General features: G+C 35.6%; 1 protein-coding gene across 5 annotated transcripts in view; it reads right to left on the bottom strand.

Moving 5' to 3' along the window:
- GABRB2 (gamma-aminobutyric acid type A receptor subunit beta2) overlaps positions 1–15,958 on the bottom strand; it is a 233,118-nt gene that overhangs the window by 31,924 nt on the left and 185,236 nt on the right. For 4 of the 5 annotated variants that reach the window (XM_042907414.1, XM_042907410.1, XM_042907413.1 and 1 more), the window contains exons 7-9: positions 10,106–10,243; positions 8,219–8,371; positions 4,597–4,841 (exon numbers count right to left, since the gene is read on the bottom strand). In XM_042907414.1, coding sequence (XP_042763348.1) covers positions 4,597–4,841; positions 8,219–8,371; positions 10,106–10,243 — 536 coding nt within the window. The remainder of the gene's footprint in view (positions 1–4,596; positions 4,842–8,218; positions 8,372–10,105; positions 10,244–15,958) is intronic. The other variant, XM_042907412.1, reaches the window with a different exon arrangement.

Genomic DNA, 15,958 nt, shown 5'->3' with positions numbered 1-15,958 from the left:
ATATATATATATATATACACACACACACACACACACACACACACACACACACACACTTATTGGCAACAAAATAAACAATGAACAACATAAAGCTTAAAGGGAAGAAAAGAGAGTTGAAAACTTGAAGAGAACGTAAGAAAAGTAAGGGAAATTAATCAAGAGCAAATTCTATAAGGAAACACATATACACACATACACATACACAAACACACAAATAGAAGAATGCAAAGGGATAAATAAGAAGCACTCTCCTAACACTAGATTTATATATATATATATATATATTTTTTTTTTAATTAAAAACTCCATAAGACACTTGGGAAACATATTCAGTAACCCTCTTGCTGGTCTGAGGTTTATTTAAAATTCTTTGTATTTTACAACTTAAATTGTTACATGGAGACAATGTCCATGATAGTACTTGTGGACTATGAACTCTCATGTGCAAACAGGTGTTTCCCCCCCACCTCCCCCAGTGAAGTCAACTGAATTGAATATATGGAATAATGTAGAATGAACTGTTAAATATTTTTTGTAATTGTTAGCATAGCAGAATGTACATTAGATACAAACTGGAAAATCCAGATGAGATCAAGTCTCAGAAATTGTGTTAGCTTTGTTATGCAACCTTGGATATTTTACTCTCCTTAAGAGCCTTAGTTTTTACATCAATTAAATGAATTAAATGGCAGGAAAGAATTGTTCTAAGAGCTGTATATACTCTTATTAAATTAAAAACTGCAGGAAACCAATACAGAGAAGAGAGTGGAAAAATGTGGACATATGTCATTGAGGTAACGGTGGGCTCCCACCTGCCTAGGCTTCCCATTTTCATCCCTCCCTGACCTCAGGACAGAGCACAATTTAAAAATCACTTTAGATGATCTGCCATGCTGCTTCTTTCTCTAGGAAACCTTCAATGGAAGCTGAAAAGGTCAATCCCTCTCCTAGTGACTGATTTTTCCAGAGCATCCAACAATACTTAGTTGATTATATGTTCCCCAGCTTTGGGAAAAAAAAGAAAGAAAGAAATGAAAAAAAATAAAAAAGTAAAATTACAGTTGAAAAGAATGGACATTCTTGATAAGAAATAGAGTGGCATTATTCATGATGCCAACACAAAAGAAAGTGATGTGCAATCAGAGCCCTATGTAGATCTCCTCCAACCTTTCATGTTAGGTTGAAAAAAAAACCACGGGAGTCTGAAATGTAGGATGGTCACTTTTTTTGTTTTAATCAAATCAAGATGCCTCTAAGTATTCAGGCCTGATAAATGATAAAGTTTGTAGTTGGTTTGCCATAGATTTTACAGCTAATACCTGTTGAAAAATGATTTCCTTGCATTGACTTAAACTCTATAGATAGTATCATCTTTTAGGAATGGGATTGGACCCTATATGCTCTGTATTTACAGTGTAAAATACATGAACAAGCATTGGTGATACAACTGGAAGCTATAAATTTACTTTAAAGAGTAATAATTCCTATCACTTATAATATTTTAGTATTTTATTAGTATTTACCACTTACTGAGTGTTTAACATGTATTAAGGACTATGTTATCCATCCTCTCTTTACATTATCACAAATAATCTTCGTAATAGCCTATCAGAGAAGAATTAACCCCATTTTATAGATGAAGAAACTGAAGGGCCAGTTTCTTGCTTATTTATTACCTGTTGTCACACAACTGTAAATAGACAGTAAATACTGAAACTGACTCCAAAATCAGGTTTAGAACTGTCATGGTAAATTAGAACTTATGATGTCTTGATATTACACATTTTGATTAAAGAAGGTGGAGAAACCACTTGTGTTTAAGAGCTATAAGAACACAGAGCACTTAGGTGGCTCAGTCAGTAAAGTGTCTGTCTTTGGCTCAGGTCGTGATCTCAAGGTTTGTGAGTTTGAGCCCCACACTGGACTCTGTGCTGACAGCTCAGAGCCTGGACCCTGCTTCAGATTCTGTGTCTCTATTTCTCTCTACCTCTCCCCCCCTCGCTCTCTTTCTCTCTCTCTCTGTCTCAAAAATAAACAAACATTAAAAAAATTTTTTTTAAAGAACTGTAAGAATAGAACAAGCATCTTATATTTTTACTGGGCTTCAGTTTCTTGTGTTTGAAACTAGAGGATTGGATTAGACTAGGGTTTTTAAGCTCAGCAATATCGACATTTGGGACTAGATAGTTCTCTGTTAGGAGGAGGCTGTTCACTGAGCAGAAAGATGTTTGCCAGCATTCTTGGCCTCTATTCACTAGATACCAGTGCTAATCCCCACCTCCCGGTTTTGACAATCCAAAAAATATCTACAGACATTGCCAAAGATCCTCTGGGGGAAAAACTGCCTGAGTTTTAAGAACCATTGCACTAAGGGCACCTGGGTGGCTCAGTCAGTTAAGCATCCAACTTTGGTTCAGGTCATGATCTTATGGTTTGTGGATTCGAGCTCTGCATTGGGATCTATGCTGACTGCTCAGAGCCTGAAGCTTGCTTCAGATTCTGTATTTCCCTCTCTCTCTGCCCCTACCCCGCTCATGCTCTGTCTGTCTCTCTCTCTCAAAATTAATAAACATAAAAAAATTAAAAAAAAGAACCACTGTACTCAAAGAACTCTGATATCATTTTTGTTCTCTGATATTCTATGCTCTGAATTGTGGGTCCAACTTCAGCCACTGTGGGGTACTCGCTCAGTGAGCCATTTTCTACCTCCAGCTCAGTACATTGAACTTAAAACTCTCTGAAGCTCTCCAGGTTCAGTTTGCTATAAAACTGCCACTCTCTGGCTCTTAAATTCATCATTTAAATGCAAACTGGCATGAAAAAAAATAGGGTAGATGAAAGTAAAAAGGATCAGATGTTATCTTATTAGGTCAGCTTTTCATTAGGGCAATTGATTTAGATTCAGTTCAAATTGCAGTCCTATGAGATAGTGTTATTTATTAACTTATTTATTTAACTGAAGCTACTATATCATAAAAATCATAAAATGGTTTTTAAAAGCATTCTTTTCTTTCACAGCCTGAGAGAGAACCTATTGACGGATTCTAATAAGTGAAACATCAGGCACTGTAAAGAAATTGACAATTTTCTAGACCCATGGGTCATTAGCCATCAAGGGCCATACTTAAAATTTGCATCTTTACAAATATCAACTCCCGGCAAAGAAGGGCCTTTGATTAGAGAATAGTCCAAAAGAGACAGAGAGAGTGAGAGCGAGAGCGAGAGAGAGAGAGAGAAAGAGACCTATGGATATTTGAAAACATTAGTGAGTTAAAGCTTTCATTGGGTTTGCTCCAAATAAAACTTAACTGTAGAGATTATTTGTGATGTGCTATCCTTGGAATTCAATTGAAGTCAGAAATATTAAAGTGTCAATTAAATAATGATTGATCTGGTTAATAATACCAGATAGTTTAAAAGTATTACTGTTTTCCTAGTTTCATTACTATGAGCTATTTATTAAATTCAACACTATGCACTACTTTATAAACACTGTTTATGGCAGATATTAAAATAAGGCCTTGTTTTTTGGTCTATATTGAAGGATTTAAATTTGGGCTATGGGAAAATACATATATAAATATTCTGTTTAATGCAGAAAGTTTGATAGAGGAAGCCAGGTGAAGTAACACTTGGGTAGTGAAGAGGGTTGGATCCATTGGGACTGCTGTCAAAAACCTCTAAATGAAGATTCTAAATCTTGGCTGCAAATCAGCAAAACGTTTGAAGAATATTTTAAAAATTATGATACCCAGGCATACTCCAGCACATTCAAATAAGAATTTCTGGGAAAGGAATCCAGGCTTCAGTATTTGTTAATGCTCTCCCAGTCATTCGATTGGGCACCCAAGGTTGAGAATCATTGCCTTATAGATTAAATAGCATTTACAACCACATGGAAATTGTTCTTTGATTATGTGTAACAAGCAAGATGGTGGTCTCTTACAGTCACATGCTTCAGTGACTTTAAGTGGTACATGTGCAAGGCATTAAGTAATTATCTGTCACTTAAGGAGAAAATTATTTTTTTTTTTTACCCTCCACTTCTCTTTTTATCCTTCTGATGACTTCAAAGAGAAAGCCTTCATTTATTGCTGGTGGATCTTTAATATATCTCTGCACTTGTCTATCTCCCTTTTAAATCAAAGAGAACAGGCTCAGGCCCAGAGTCTTCATCTAGTGTAGCCTAGAATTCATTTCAATAGTTTTATGTTTATTACTTAAGATTATCATCCGGCAAGTAATACTGATTTAAGTGATACAAAATTTCGTTTTTAAAAAACTTAAAGTGAGTAAATGCACATAAGGTATAAAATAGTACATATTATACTCATATATGAAAAAATTCACAAAGGTAGTTCTCCGATGACTATGGTTTGGGCAACCCTAGTGTTAAGGTAAAGGGCATCCAAATGTAACATAAGTTTTGGCCATAATTGTGCCTCCATCACTAATTAACATTGTGATTTTGGAAAAATTACCCATTCTCTTCCCTGGGCCTTGGTTTCCTCATTTGTTAAACAAGGCCATTAGCCTATATTGCTGGCATTCTTCTACGAGTTTAAGAATCAAGGAGGGCTTGCCCTCTGAATTTACCTTGTTGACATCCAGGCGCATCTTCTCATTGTTGGCACTAGCAGCTTTCTCAGCTGCTTTCTTTTGGCGTTGGGGTCCCCTCCCAAAAAAGATGTAGTTGACCAAAGCATATTCCAGAAGGGCCATGAAAACAAAGACAAAGCACCCCATCAGGTACATGTCAATGGCCTTCACATAGGGGATTTTAGGGAGAGTCTCCCGCAAGTGGGTATTGATCGTAGTCATTGTAAGGACAGTTGTAATTCCTGAAAAAAATGACAAGAGTTAGATTAGTAATGTTCCTGTTTCCTTGCTGATTTCATCATATTTGGAAAGGCTAATTGTGCTCTTTTACTCATTCATACATGCCACAAAATAGCTTAATGGTACATACCTGCCCTGTGATAGGCCCTGGAGACACATTTAAATCATTAATTCATAGTAACATTAATCATTTTGAAGCATTTCCTTTATTTATATTTATATATTTATAGTTATATATCTAGTGGTAGGCTAGAGATGTAAATTAAATGTCATGGTAGACACGTGTGTAGGGTGAGCATCAAGGATACGGAGAAGACTCTGGCTGAGCCTTGTGATGCAGCAGGAGAGAGGTCAGGAAATGGAGACTGTGGAGCTGAGTACTGAAGGATGAGTGGGAGATACCCAAGTAACAAAGGACTGGAGGTCAAAAGTGAAGGTAGAGAGAGCTTTTATAAAGAGTGCTTTGAGGGGGGGTTGAAAGTACACAGTCCATCAAAAGCATCTCAAGAAAGTCAATGTGGGTACATTATAGGATATGACAGTAAGCATGGTGAGGAGAGTGAAAATTAAGTAAGGCTGCATAATGCAGAGCTGTATATACAGGCCCTAATGGGGAGTCTGAACTTAAAATGAAGGTGAGGTGGGGCCACTGACCAGCTTCAAGCAGGGAGACATAGGGACAAATTGTGTTTAGGACAATCATTCTTGTAGTAGTGTGAAGGACAGAGGGAAAAGATACAAGACAGGAAAATGGAATACCAGCTAATAGTTTTTCAGAATAATCTAAGTGATAAAGAGGAAATGAATCAAAATAATCAAAATAGTATTGAAATCAGTGACTGCATTATACGGATGGTATGGGCAAATGATTATAAAAATTTGGAAGCTGGAGATGACGGGTAGCAGAGGAGCAGGTATCTAGCCCTCATGTTTCTGGATTGGTCAACGAGGCATGTAATGCACAGATAAGTAACCTGGAAGCATTATGAGATTCTTTATGGGAAATGGCATACTGGCTCAGGTTATAATTGTTCATCTCACTGAGTGGTCATCTTCAACAGTGAAGAGTAGTTTCCCTCTATAATTGGAGGGATAAAAAACATATGCCGGACAAAAGCACTGGGAGTCCAGAGTCCTGAGTGTGATAAGGTCCACATTTGTAGCAAAATAGTGATGTGAAAACAGCCCAGAGATCAAGATCACACAGATGAGAAGTTGTTTAATCAACATTTGAATGGCCGTCTCTCCGACTCAGAAAGCTGTGTCCTTAACCACTACCCAATAACACATCCCAAAAGTTTCATTTCTATGATATTTTGGGAATGTAAGTCTTCTGATTTAATTTTATCTCTCTATAAAGATCATAATTTTTGTCTTGTTTTTCTACATGCTCATAAAACAACTTCAGAAAAAATAAATCTGTGCATCTGATTCTGAGCATGGCCAGAAAAACTGTTCTTGCTTTAGGTCTAGGTGTCTTAGAGTTTTCGTATTTTCTCTATAATATCAGTCATTTAAAACATTTCCCAGTTTCACTTTTCATTTCATTATTTCAACTGCAGATTACCCTGTACACGTATATTATAAAACTGACAATGCTAATTTTGCTATCCATCTCAATCTCATTTTAAGATATCTCTGACCAAGTAATAAATTACTCTATCAAAAGATGTTTTACAAATTTCTTTTAAAAAGTGAATTATTTATTTTTCCTGTAATGACATAAAATTATAAAATTAACAGTAGATTTTCACTTTGGAATAATAAGATATTTACAAATTCCATTCATTACTTTATTCAGCAAATATTTACTGAACACCATTCATTGTGTAAGATATCACAGATATAATGGAAGCAAAATTATATATGGACCTTTCTTCAATGTTTCTTTCAGTACCATGAAGAAAAAGGACATCACAAACCAAATAAATATAAATTATAACTACAGTTGGTCTACAAAGGGAAGTTCTCTGTATTTTAAGAGAAGTTATCACAGAGGACTGGACTCAGTCCAGGAGGTCATTACTTCTCCCTTCCATCCTTGAACCACCACAATCTAATCTCAACACAGCAGTCAAATTTATCCCTTTCAATCTGAAATCAAATCATGTCACTTCTTTCCTTGATGGCTCTGAAATTTCACTCAGAATAAAAGCAAGGTCTTTATCATGGTTCTGGAACTGCTTCATAATCTTTTAGTCCCTTGTCCCCAACATCATCTTGACTCCTGAACTCACTCTCGCATTCACCTCACTGGCTACCTCATTAATATCCTTGGCACTTTCCTACCTCAGGGTATTTGTAATAGGCTAGAATATTCCCATCCAGACATTTAAGTGACTCTTTATCTTCATGAAGTTTTTGTTCCATTAATAATTTCTGGATGAACTTTACAATGATTATTATAAACTGTTCCTCCTGGCATACCCAACTGCCCTCACCTTGCTTATTCCCTCTATAGACGTACTGTATTACCTAGTTCACATTATAAGTAAAATAAATTTATTGTCCTTTTACTGCTAGCACAAAACTTCCAGAAGGGAACTACTTTATCTCCAGCATCTAGCATGTTTGGCACATAGTAGGTGTTCAACAAATACTTGTTGAATGAAAAAAATGAATGACTTCTCTCAGGAAGTGATGATTGAATTGAGATCTCATGGTGGAGAAGGTAACAGTCCAACATTTTAAAGGGATTAGTCAGAACTCAAAATAATAAAAATTGTGTAAAATAATCATACTTTACTATTATCTGGAGTTAGTAACATAAAAATGTTCATGAAATATAATATATTCTCTTCCTCTGGCATCATATAGAAAAAAAATCAAGCATAAGATAAACGATGCTATGGATGAGTTCCCAGCCATCTTACTTTGTTGTCTTCTGCCCTCTATCCTGCTACTCCAAAATCTTAATAAGACTTTAGAAGTCTTTTTGCTTATCTGTTAGTTACATAATATACTTCCTTGTCTCCTGCTCAGAAAAAAAAAAAAAAAAAAAAAAAAAAGATGGAAGGGAGCTCTTTCCAGATAAGGAAGCACAGTATGCAAATTGAAAAATTATCAAGTGATACTACACAAACTATGCGTCAATAAAAATAAAAAAATTGACAGGACTAATTTCATTACCAACTGCTATATGGTTAGCTAATTTTGACATGAAAGAGTTTTAATTTGTATTTAATTGATTTAATGCTGAATCAGATAACCCAAAGTTTCACAGCCAAATTCTTGTAATGTGCATAGCCCAGTCTTATCATGCATTACAAATACCAGGCTAAGAAAAGTGTATGAATGAACATGCATGCGCATACACACACATGCATACACGTGTGCACACACAGAGTCAAGCCCCACAGGCAGTTAGAAAATGGCCTACCTAATGCCACTCTTGCAGCTGATGCATCATAATTAATCCAGAAGGAGACCCAGGAGAGGATAGTGATCAGGATGGAAGGCATGTATGTTTGCAGAATAAAGTAACCAATGTTTCTCTTAAGCTTAAAGCTGAGGGACAATCTGGGATAGGAACCTAGAAAGGCAATTTTAGAATATCATAATTATCAATCAATATTTATAGGATACTTTTCTTTCAAGGCCCATAAATAAGTTTGTAAATCTTCCCTAAATTCAACTTTAGCTCCTGATGAAGGGCACTTGCTCCTGAAAAAGTAGTATAGGAACACTGGTCTTTTAATTAGCAAAAGTTACTTGGTGTTGAGTACACCCATAGTCATGAGTAATTAAAAGAATTCCAGCTCTTCCCTGCTCAGGCTCCTGCACTGGATCAAGGATACTCATTCTCTACAACTATGAAAACAAGACAGTTTGGTACAGTCCCTTTGTTCCCCCTCAGTTGTTCCTCAACAAGACCATCCTGTAAGATGTTTTGTTTTTATTTTTTTATATAAGAAATAAGGCTGTACACTCTGATCATATTTTAGAAATCTCTTCACAAGCCCCAGAATTCACTGCACATCTGGGATCAATGGCAAGCTTCAGGTATACAGCAACTCCCTAAAATTGTGTGAAGGTTTTCACATGTATGGATTATATATGTTTGCTAATTCCACTGATTCCTTCAAAGTTCTAAAGGGGTGCCTGACTCATCCAAAGGTGGAGAATCAGTGTTTCCAAAGAATATTTTTGGGAGATAAAACTAAAGGATCATATTCCTGAGGCTAAATCCTTTGATTGTGATGATCCAGGAAATTACTCTTTAAACAAAATATGTAACTGAACATCGTGGTAGAATGTCAAAAAGTCACATTGATGAATCGTGTGTGTTAGGGGTGACATTATTAATAATTGAAAGAAAGTCTTGCCTAGCCTTCTTGGGCTCAAGTTAAGTGTTGTAATATTAAAGTAAGAATATTTTAGATATGAACTCATTTCTAGTGTCTCAGGGATTCAGGGACCTCCAATTTAGGAAAAGTTTCTGTTGTTTGTTTTTTAAAGCTAAGGCTACGTTATATTCTTACGAAGTCATACAACTCTTACTTGAAGTAGTTTGCAGGGAAAGGCAGAAGGGTAATTAAAAATGTATAGTTACAGTACTAGCTCTTTTTGTGCCTGGGGAATTCATTCCAATAAGAAAAACATAAAAAAGAAATATTCCTGTGGGTTTACTGTTTTTCCCCTTAATGTTTTTTTCCCTTATGCAGCAAAGTATTACTTTCCTAACCTTTTTTGCTAAAATTCTGTGCTGGTGAAACCAAGTTTGACAACCAAAAACCTCAATGCTAGAAGAGTAAGAATGGTGAAAGCATCAGGATAATCTCAACATCTGGAAGGGCTTTTAGCTCTAAAACAGGAGGTAAGGCTCCATAAAGAAATTTTTAACCTTTGAGGATAATGTGGAATTCTATTCTATTGCCTCTAGAGAATTTCATCGGTCAGGCGTGAGTGAACCGTCTCTTCCCTGTATTTTTCAAGAGTAGGATCAGTTCTGTAAGTTGTATAAAGCTCGGGCAAACAACTCTGACCAACGTCATTCTCTTTCTGTATTCTGTCTCCGACAATTAGTCCAGTCTTTGGTAGATGAGAGGCACAGAGGTAACCCTCTCAGCTTTGTGGGGGTGCCTTCTGGGAAATAGCTGCATGGACCCCAAATGAGCAATGGGCCCTTTGATGGGGAACTGGAGGTTTGCAGCAGATCCAAATCTTCCAGTCATCTTTTCCTGGGACCCAGTTGTGATATAAGTGAATGCTTTTGACAAAATATGCTGAAGCCCCTTTTGCCTTAACCCTCTTCCCTGATACACACCTGTGGAAAAAACAACCTTCTTGGTGATAAGTTTGTAATCCACGATAGAGAACTGTGGAAGTTCAATCTTTGTCACTCCTGTTACTGCGTTATCATCCCCACGCCAGTAAAACTCAATGTCATCGGTGGTATATCCATCTGTAAAAGGAAGCACATACACACACACACACACAGATACACAAAATAAAAAACAAATAAAACAAAGAGTACTTGTTTACAAGATGAACTATATTAATGATAACAGCCACAGCTAAAGGCTATTATGTGTTAGGTATCACGCTAAGCACCTGAAGTATATTACCACATTTACTTTCCACAACAGTCTCATGAGGGGAGTATAATTAGGCCCACATGAGGCGATGAAGGTTTAGCAAAATTAACAGCTTGCAAGTAAGAGGTAGCATATAGTTCTAATTTGCACTCATTTTCTAAAACACTATCACATTATTACATGACCCTGGATGGTACTCTAATAGAAAACGAAAGAGAAAGTAAATATCATTTAACTTATCAGTGCAGTATTGAATGCTATCAACCCCCCCCATATAAAAGTTTTGAATTACAATATATTTGGGTTTCAAGTCAGAAGAGATTATAAGGAATTGAGTCATCATTTTTTAAATATTCATAGACATGATCTCCAAATTTGATTTTGCAGCATATCTAAATTCCAAAAAGCTACCCCTGACCAAATAACCCCAAACAGGAGTAATTCTAATAGTTTTAAAAGTAAATACAAATGTATTATGTGCACTATAAAAGGCACAGTGCATTTAGGAGGTTTGTTTCCACTTTCTCAATAATTATTTCTTGAGCACCTACTATGCTCATGAGTGTACAGTTGCTGGGGATAGAAGTCTGTATAATAAAAACAAGTCCTCTGTTATAATGATACTTTCAATCCACGAGGCAGAATAGAATAAGCACACATATCTTGGTGAGTAAGCATATGTCTAACTGCAATGAATAAACACCTATTAGATTATTATTATTTTTTTAATTTTTTTTAATGTTTATTTATTTATTTTTGAGACAAAGAGACAGAGCATGAATGGGGGAGGGTCAGAGAGAGGGAGACACAGAATCCGAAACAGGCTCCAGGCTCTGAGCTGTCAGCACAGAGCCCGACACGGGGCTCAAACTCACGGACCGCGAGATCATGACCCGAGCCGAAGTCGGCCGCTTAACCGACTGAACCACCCAGGCGCCCCAACACCTATTAGATTATTAACAGAACTATACAGAGAAGCATGCAATGAACTCCATTAAATCTTAATATTTTACAAACACACCCACCCCAATATCTCACCTGCAGAGCATAAATTGTATTTGTATATCATATTTCTTAAAAGAACTTTTGCATCCAGAGAGCTGAATTTTTACAAGTCTAAGAAGTAGGCAGGTCAGATATTGCTCCCCAATTTAAAGCAAAAAGCAAAACAAAACAAACAAAAACAAAACACAAACAAAAAATAAAAAATAAACCCAAAAATAAAAAACTAGTTAAAAAGGTTGCTTAAATTCTTTTTGACATGTGACTTAAGTTCTTTTTGCTTTTTGACATGTGACTAGTTAGTGTTATACAGGACTAGAATATCAGTCCTTTCATTCTTAGCTCTGATAATTTTCATTAAATCACATTTCTTCCAAAGAAAGCAAGTCAAATTTCCAAGAGTAGAAATGGATTATTTTTCAAAGAATTACAGTGCTCTCAATTCAAGAATCTACATCAACCATAGCACAGCTCACACAATGTCTTAACTTTTCTAGAAGTCTGCATTCTTCTTTACTCATAAGAGCAACCATCTTTATCTGATGCAGAAATACAGATTTTTGTAAAGAGTCAATGAGAACTTGAACTTCTGGTTCCATAACTATAGGCCTTTAGATAATAGCTAATGATTTTCAAAAAGGCCTGTTTACTTGCAAACATCATAAAGTACATTGTAATCACAATCGTCAGGGTGCCTGGCTGGCTCAGTGGGTAGAGTATCTGACTCTTGATCTCATGGTGGTGAGTTCAAGCCCCACATTGGGCATGGAGCCTACTTAAAAAAAATTGTGGATATTTAATAGATTATACACCACCAACATTTTTCTTAGCATGTTATCATTTAAAGCCACTTATTTTGTTAGAGAATGTCTTTCTTTGCATGAAACTTTGATTTAAAAGCAAATTATTCATAATTTTAAGAAGGGGAGTCCAGGTACAAAGTGAAAGGCACAGTAAAAATATTCTTCTCTTTCTCCATTAGTCTGCCCCATTAATATTCTCTATCTAATCCTAAGAACTGAGGTGTCTGTCCCAAACAACAAGTGCTTTTATCTGTGATTGCAACTTTCTTAATATGGCCATGGGAATCCTCATAGTCCAGGACTTCATCTCGAATATAATCCCGTTTCTCATTGGTTATTTGCACACAGCTCTCAGTCATGAAATTATTTAATCAATGACAATCCCATCTTGGCCAAACCAGCGTTAAATAACAAAAGAGGGCACCTGGCTCAGTTGATTGAGCTTCCTTCCAGCTTCAGCTCAGCTCATGACACTGTAAATTGGATTTGTGGTACATAAACATGAAAGAAGGTATTTATGAAACAAGAAGGCCATCGTTTTCTAGGGGAAAAAAATTGTCAAATGCTGCCATTTTCAAACGAGAATGGGAGTAAAGTCAACTCTTACATTTTCAATAAGAACTAAGTCTAAATTAGTAAAGAGTGTGTTTCTGGTTCTCCAGCTTCCTTTCCTCAGTTTTTATCTTCTCTCGTCCACTGCTACAAATCTTCTCACAGAAGCTCTCTGTGGGCAGAGGCATCGGAATATCTATGGCATTTCAATAATTATATAGGCAATGCCTCACAGTTGTTTAATAAGTAGAAATATTATCATGAAATATAGATTTTTGTCAAAATGCCAGCTATCTGACATGTGTTTACTAGATAATTCCTGGCAGAGGAGAGGCACTTGGGATATATTGTTGAATTAGTAAAATATTTATTTAACACATGTGTGGATTTGGGTGATGGTTGCTTATCCAGATGCTTGGCATTGTGGAGGTATTCATCATGTCTATACCTCTGTTTCTTGCTCCTAATATAGTACCTGGCACATAGTTGTATTACATAAATATCTTCTGAGTGAATAAAAAAAAGCCACCCAAAGATAACACAGCCCTTAAGAAAAATCCAAAGGTTCTTTATTATGTATTTACCCTTATGTAATAGCTCAGCAAATTGCTTAACCTTTCTCTGTTCTTCATTTCTTAATCTGTAAATTGTAACAATAAACAATAACAACAATAAAAGCTACCTCATAGAGTTGTTATGCAGGAAAAGCGAGTTGTTACTTACAAAATGCTTAGAGCAGTACCTGATAGATAATGCTCAAAAAGGTTAGCTAATAGTTTCTTTTCAAATAATAATTATTTTAAATGAATTAAAAACTCATATTTCGTTGCATGTCACCTGGCTTCTATTTTATGAACACTTGAACACATTTACACAATGAGAAACTTGGGTGTCCAATGACACACCCTCTGGTGTGTTTGTAAATCGAAAATGAAACATTGGAAGTTTATTTTGATGTCAAACATTTTGGAATCTGACATAATGGAGCAGCATATTTGTAATACTTCTTAGTTACTGCTGATCTTAAAAACTGCGATCCTCTTGACTTCATTTTGGGTTAACCGAGTATGGAATGCTGCCAATGGAAAGCAAATGTATGCTCTTGCATCACCGATTTCTAAAGACCAAAGACCAACAGTTTATGACTGTGCCAGGATGGTCAAGTTCCAAATCCAGCTCAATATACTGTGTAGGATAAACTGAAAGCAGGCCTAGTTTTATTTATTTTTCTTTTTCTTCCTCTTCTTTAAAAAAAAAAAAAAAACTTCTCTGAAGGAATATTTAACAGTGTCTCAAAGTGATTAAAAATAAAAGAAAACATATGCAAATATGTATGACCTGACTTTTACAGCTTTCATAACAATAATGAGTGAGAAATAATTAGATATCTTTTAAAAGATATCAGGAGGAGATGCACTGAAACTTCTCATTAATGTCTTGCAAATTAAATTCATCTTTTATATTTTATTCATGGGATTCCAGAAACTGAGTCATTAAATTATATTGTATTATTATCATTAAAAACATAACCCACATAAACTCAGATGGACTATAAATAAACCAAAATATAACTTCACTGGAATCTACCTGAAGGAATTAAAATTGTACAAAATGTTAAAGTTTCTGATCAGGACAGATAAACAAATACATTTAAAAATCTATGTATGTGAATGACAGATATACTGTCATATACTGATAAAAATATGTACTACATGAGATCTAAGGAGCAAAATTATCACGTTAAACACATTCACATAATAAATGAATGTGTTCTCACAATTGTGACATTATCTTATTACATAACATGGCATTTAAAAAAGTTTTTTTCTCTCTTTAGTGTCAGTCTACTTGTCTATTTTGTTATCTACTAAGTAAATATTTCATTTCAGATGAAATATTTTTACTGTGCAAGAAATATGAACCTATACCAAGATATTAAACAGTGAGGGCTGATGAGAACATTTAGAAGAAATGGATTATAAATGCCACCATTTTTTTTTCCTAGTGAGAAATTAAAGAGACCTATTGTTCTCTTGTTGTTTATTTAAACTGTGTTCTCCAATCGGACTGTTAAATGTTGTAGGGTAATTATTTTCTGTCTCCCATTGTAGCCAACATAGCAACTGTAACATAGTAGTTGCTTTAAACTGCTAATTCTTGGTCATCACAACCAATTGTTGATGTTTGAGGATTAAGGGCTAGTGTTATTGGGACAATCCACTCTAGTCATGGATGGTTTCAATTTTTTTAGGAACTATCTTATCTCGAATTTCATGCCCTCTTATGTGTCTATCACAGCACTCCACAAGCTTTTCTGAATTGAAAACCTCACTGTAAAAATTTTAGCATGTCGCTCTATTAGTATTTAAATTTTTATGTGGTTACTGTTATCGGTATATAAGTAACTATTATTAAAACTTAAGTTACATTCTGAGCAACACTAATCCTGTAATGTGCTTCATGGAAAAGGGTTCTAAGTAAATGTATTTGGGAGTAACTGTGCATTTCAGGCCCCTCTTGTAGTCACAAACATTTAACACAGTAAAGTTTAGATAATTCCTCAATAAAGAATTTGCTTAATATTACTTACCCCTGGCATTCTCCGTACCTATTTGACCAGAGACATTTTTTTAGGATATAAAAAATATCCATCCAATGCAATAATTCCATAAAATGCTAGAGTTAGTCACACATTTTAGGGTGCTTTAGTTAGGTTCCCCCCAAACCAGATAAGTACTGGAAAAGGCACATAGTCCCTTGGAGCTATGTCTTGCTCTTTAGTGGATTAACCTTTTTGTTTTTTCCTCCAAAAATACTTCCAGAAGAGAAGAAAAACATTTTCAATAACAACCAGGTCAAATTGCCTTTTAAAGCAGACAAACGTTTTGGGGAAGCAGCAGGACCTAATGTGCAACAGGAAAGCAGGCCTTTGTCTCATGACTAACTCAGTGACCACAATCAGAAGTCTATCAGTCCACAATCAGAATGGACTACACGCCACACAGTCCTGTATGTTTGCAAAAGTGCAAGACTGAGAACAGTCAATGCCAATTAGTTATGGGGATTTTCCAAGAAGGAGAGAGACTCGCTTGTCAGCCACAACTCTTTAAATTCAGCAATGAAAGCATTCCAAAGACACTCTGAGTGATTGCTCTGACTCCTTAATTGCATCTTATTCTTCACTCTGCTCTTTAGATGGACTGCTAGACACTAATGTTCTGCTGT

This window comes from Panthera leo, chromosome A1, assembly GCF_018350215.1.
Source record: "Panthera leo isolate Ple1 chromosome A1, P.leo_Ple1_pat1.1, whole genome shotgun sequence".
NCBI lineage: Eukaryota > Metazoa > Chordata > Mammalia > Carnivora > Felidae > Panthera > Panthera leo.
The sequence above is the reverse complement of the archived record's forward strand: the minus strand, read 5'-3'. Positions and strand labels throughout refer to the sequence as shown.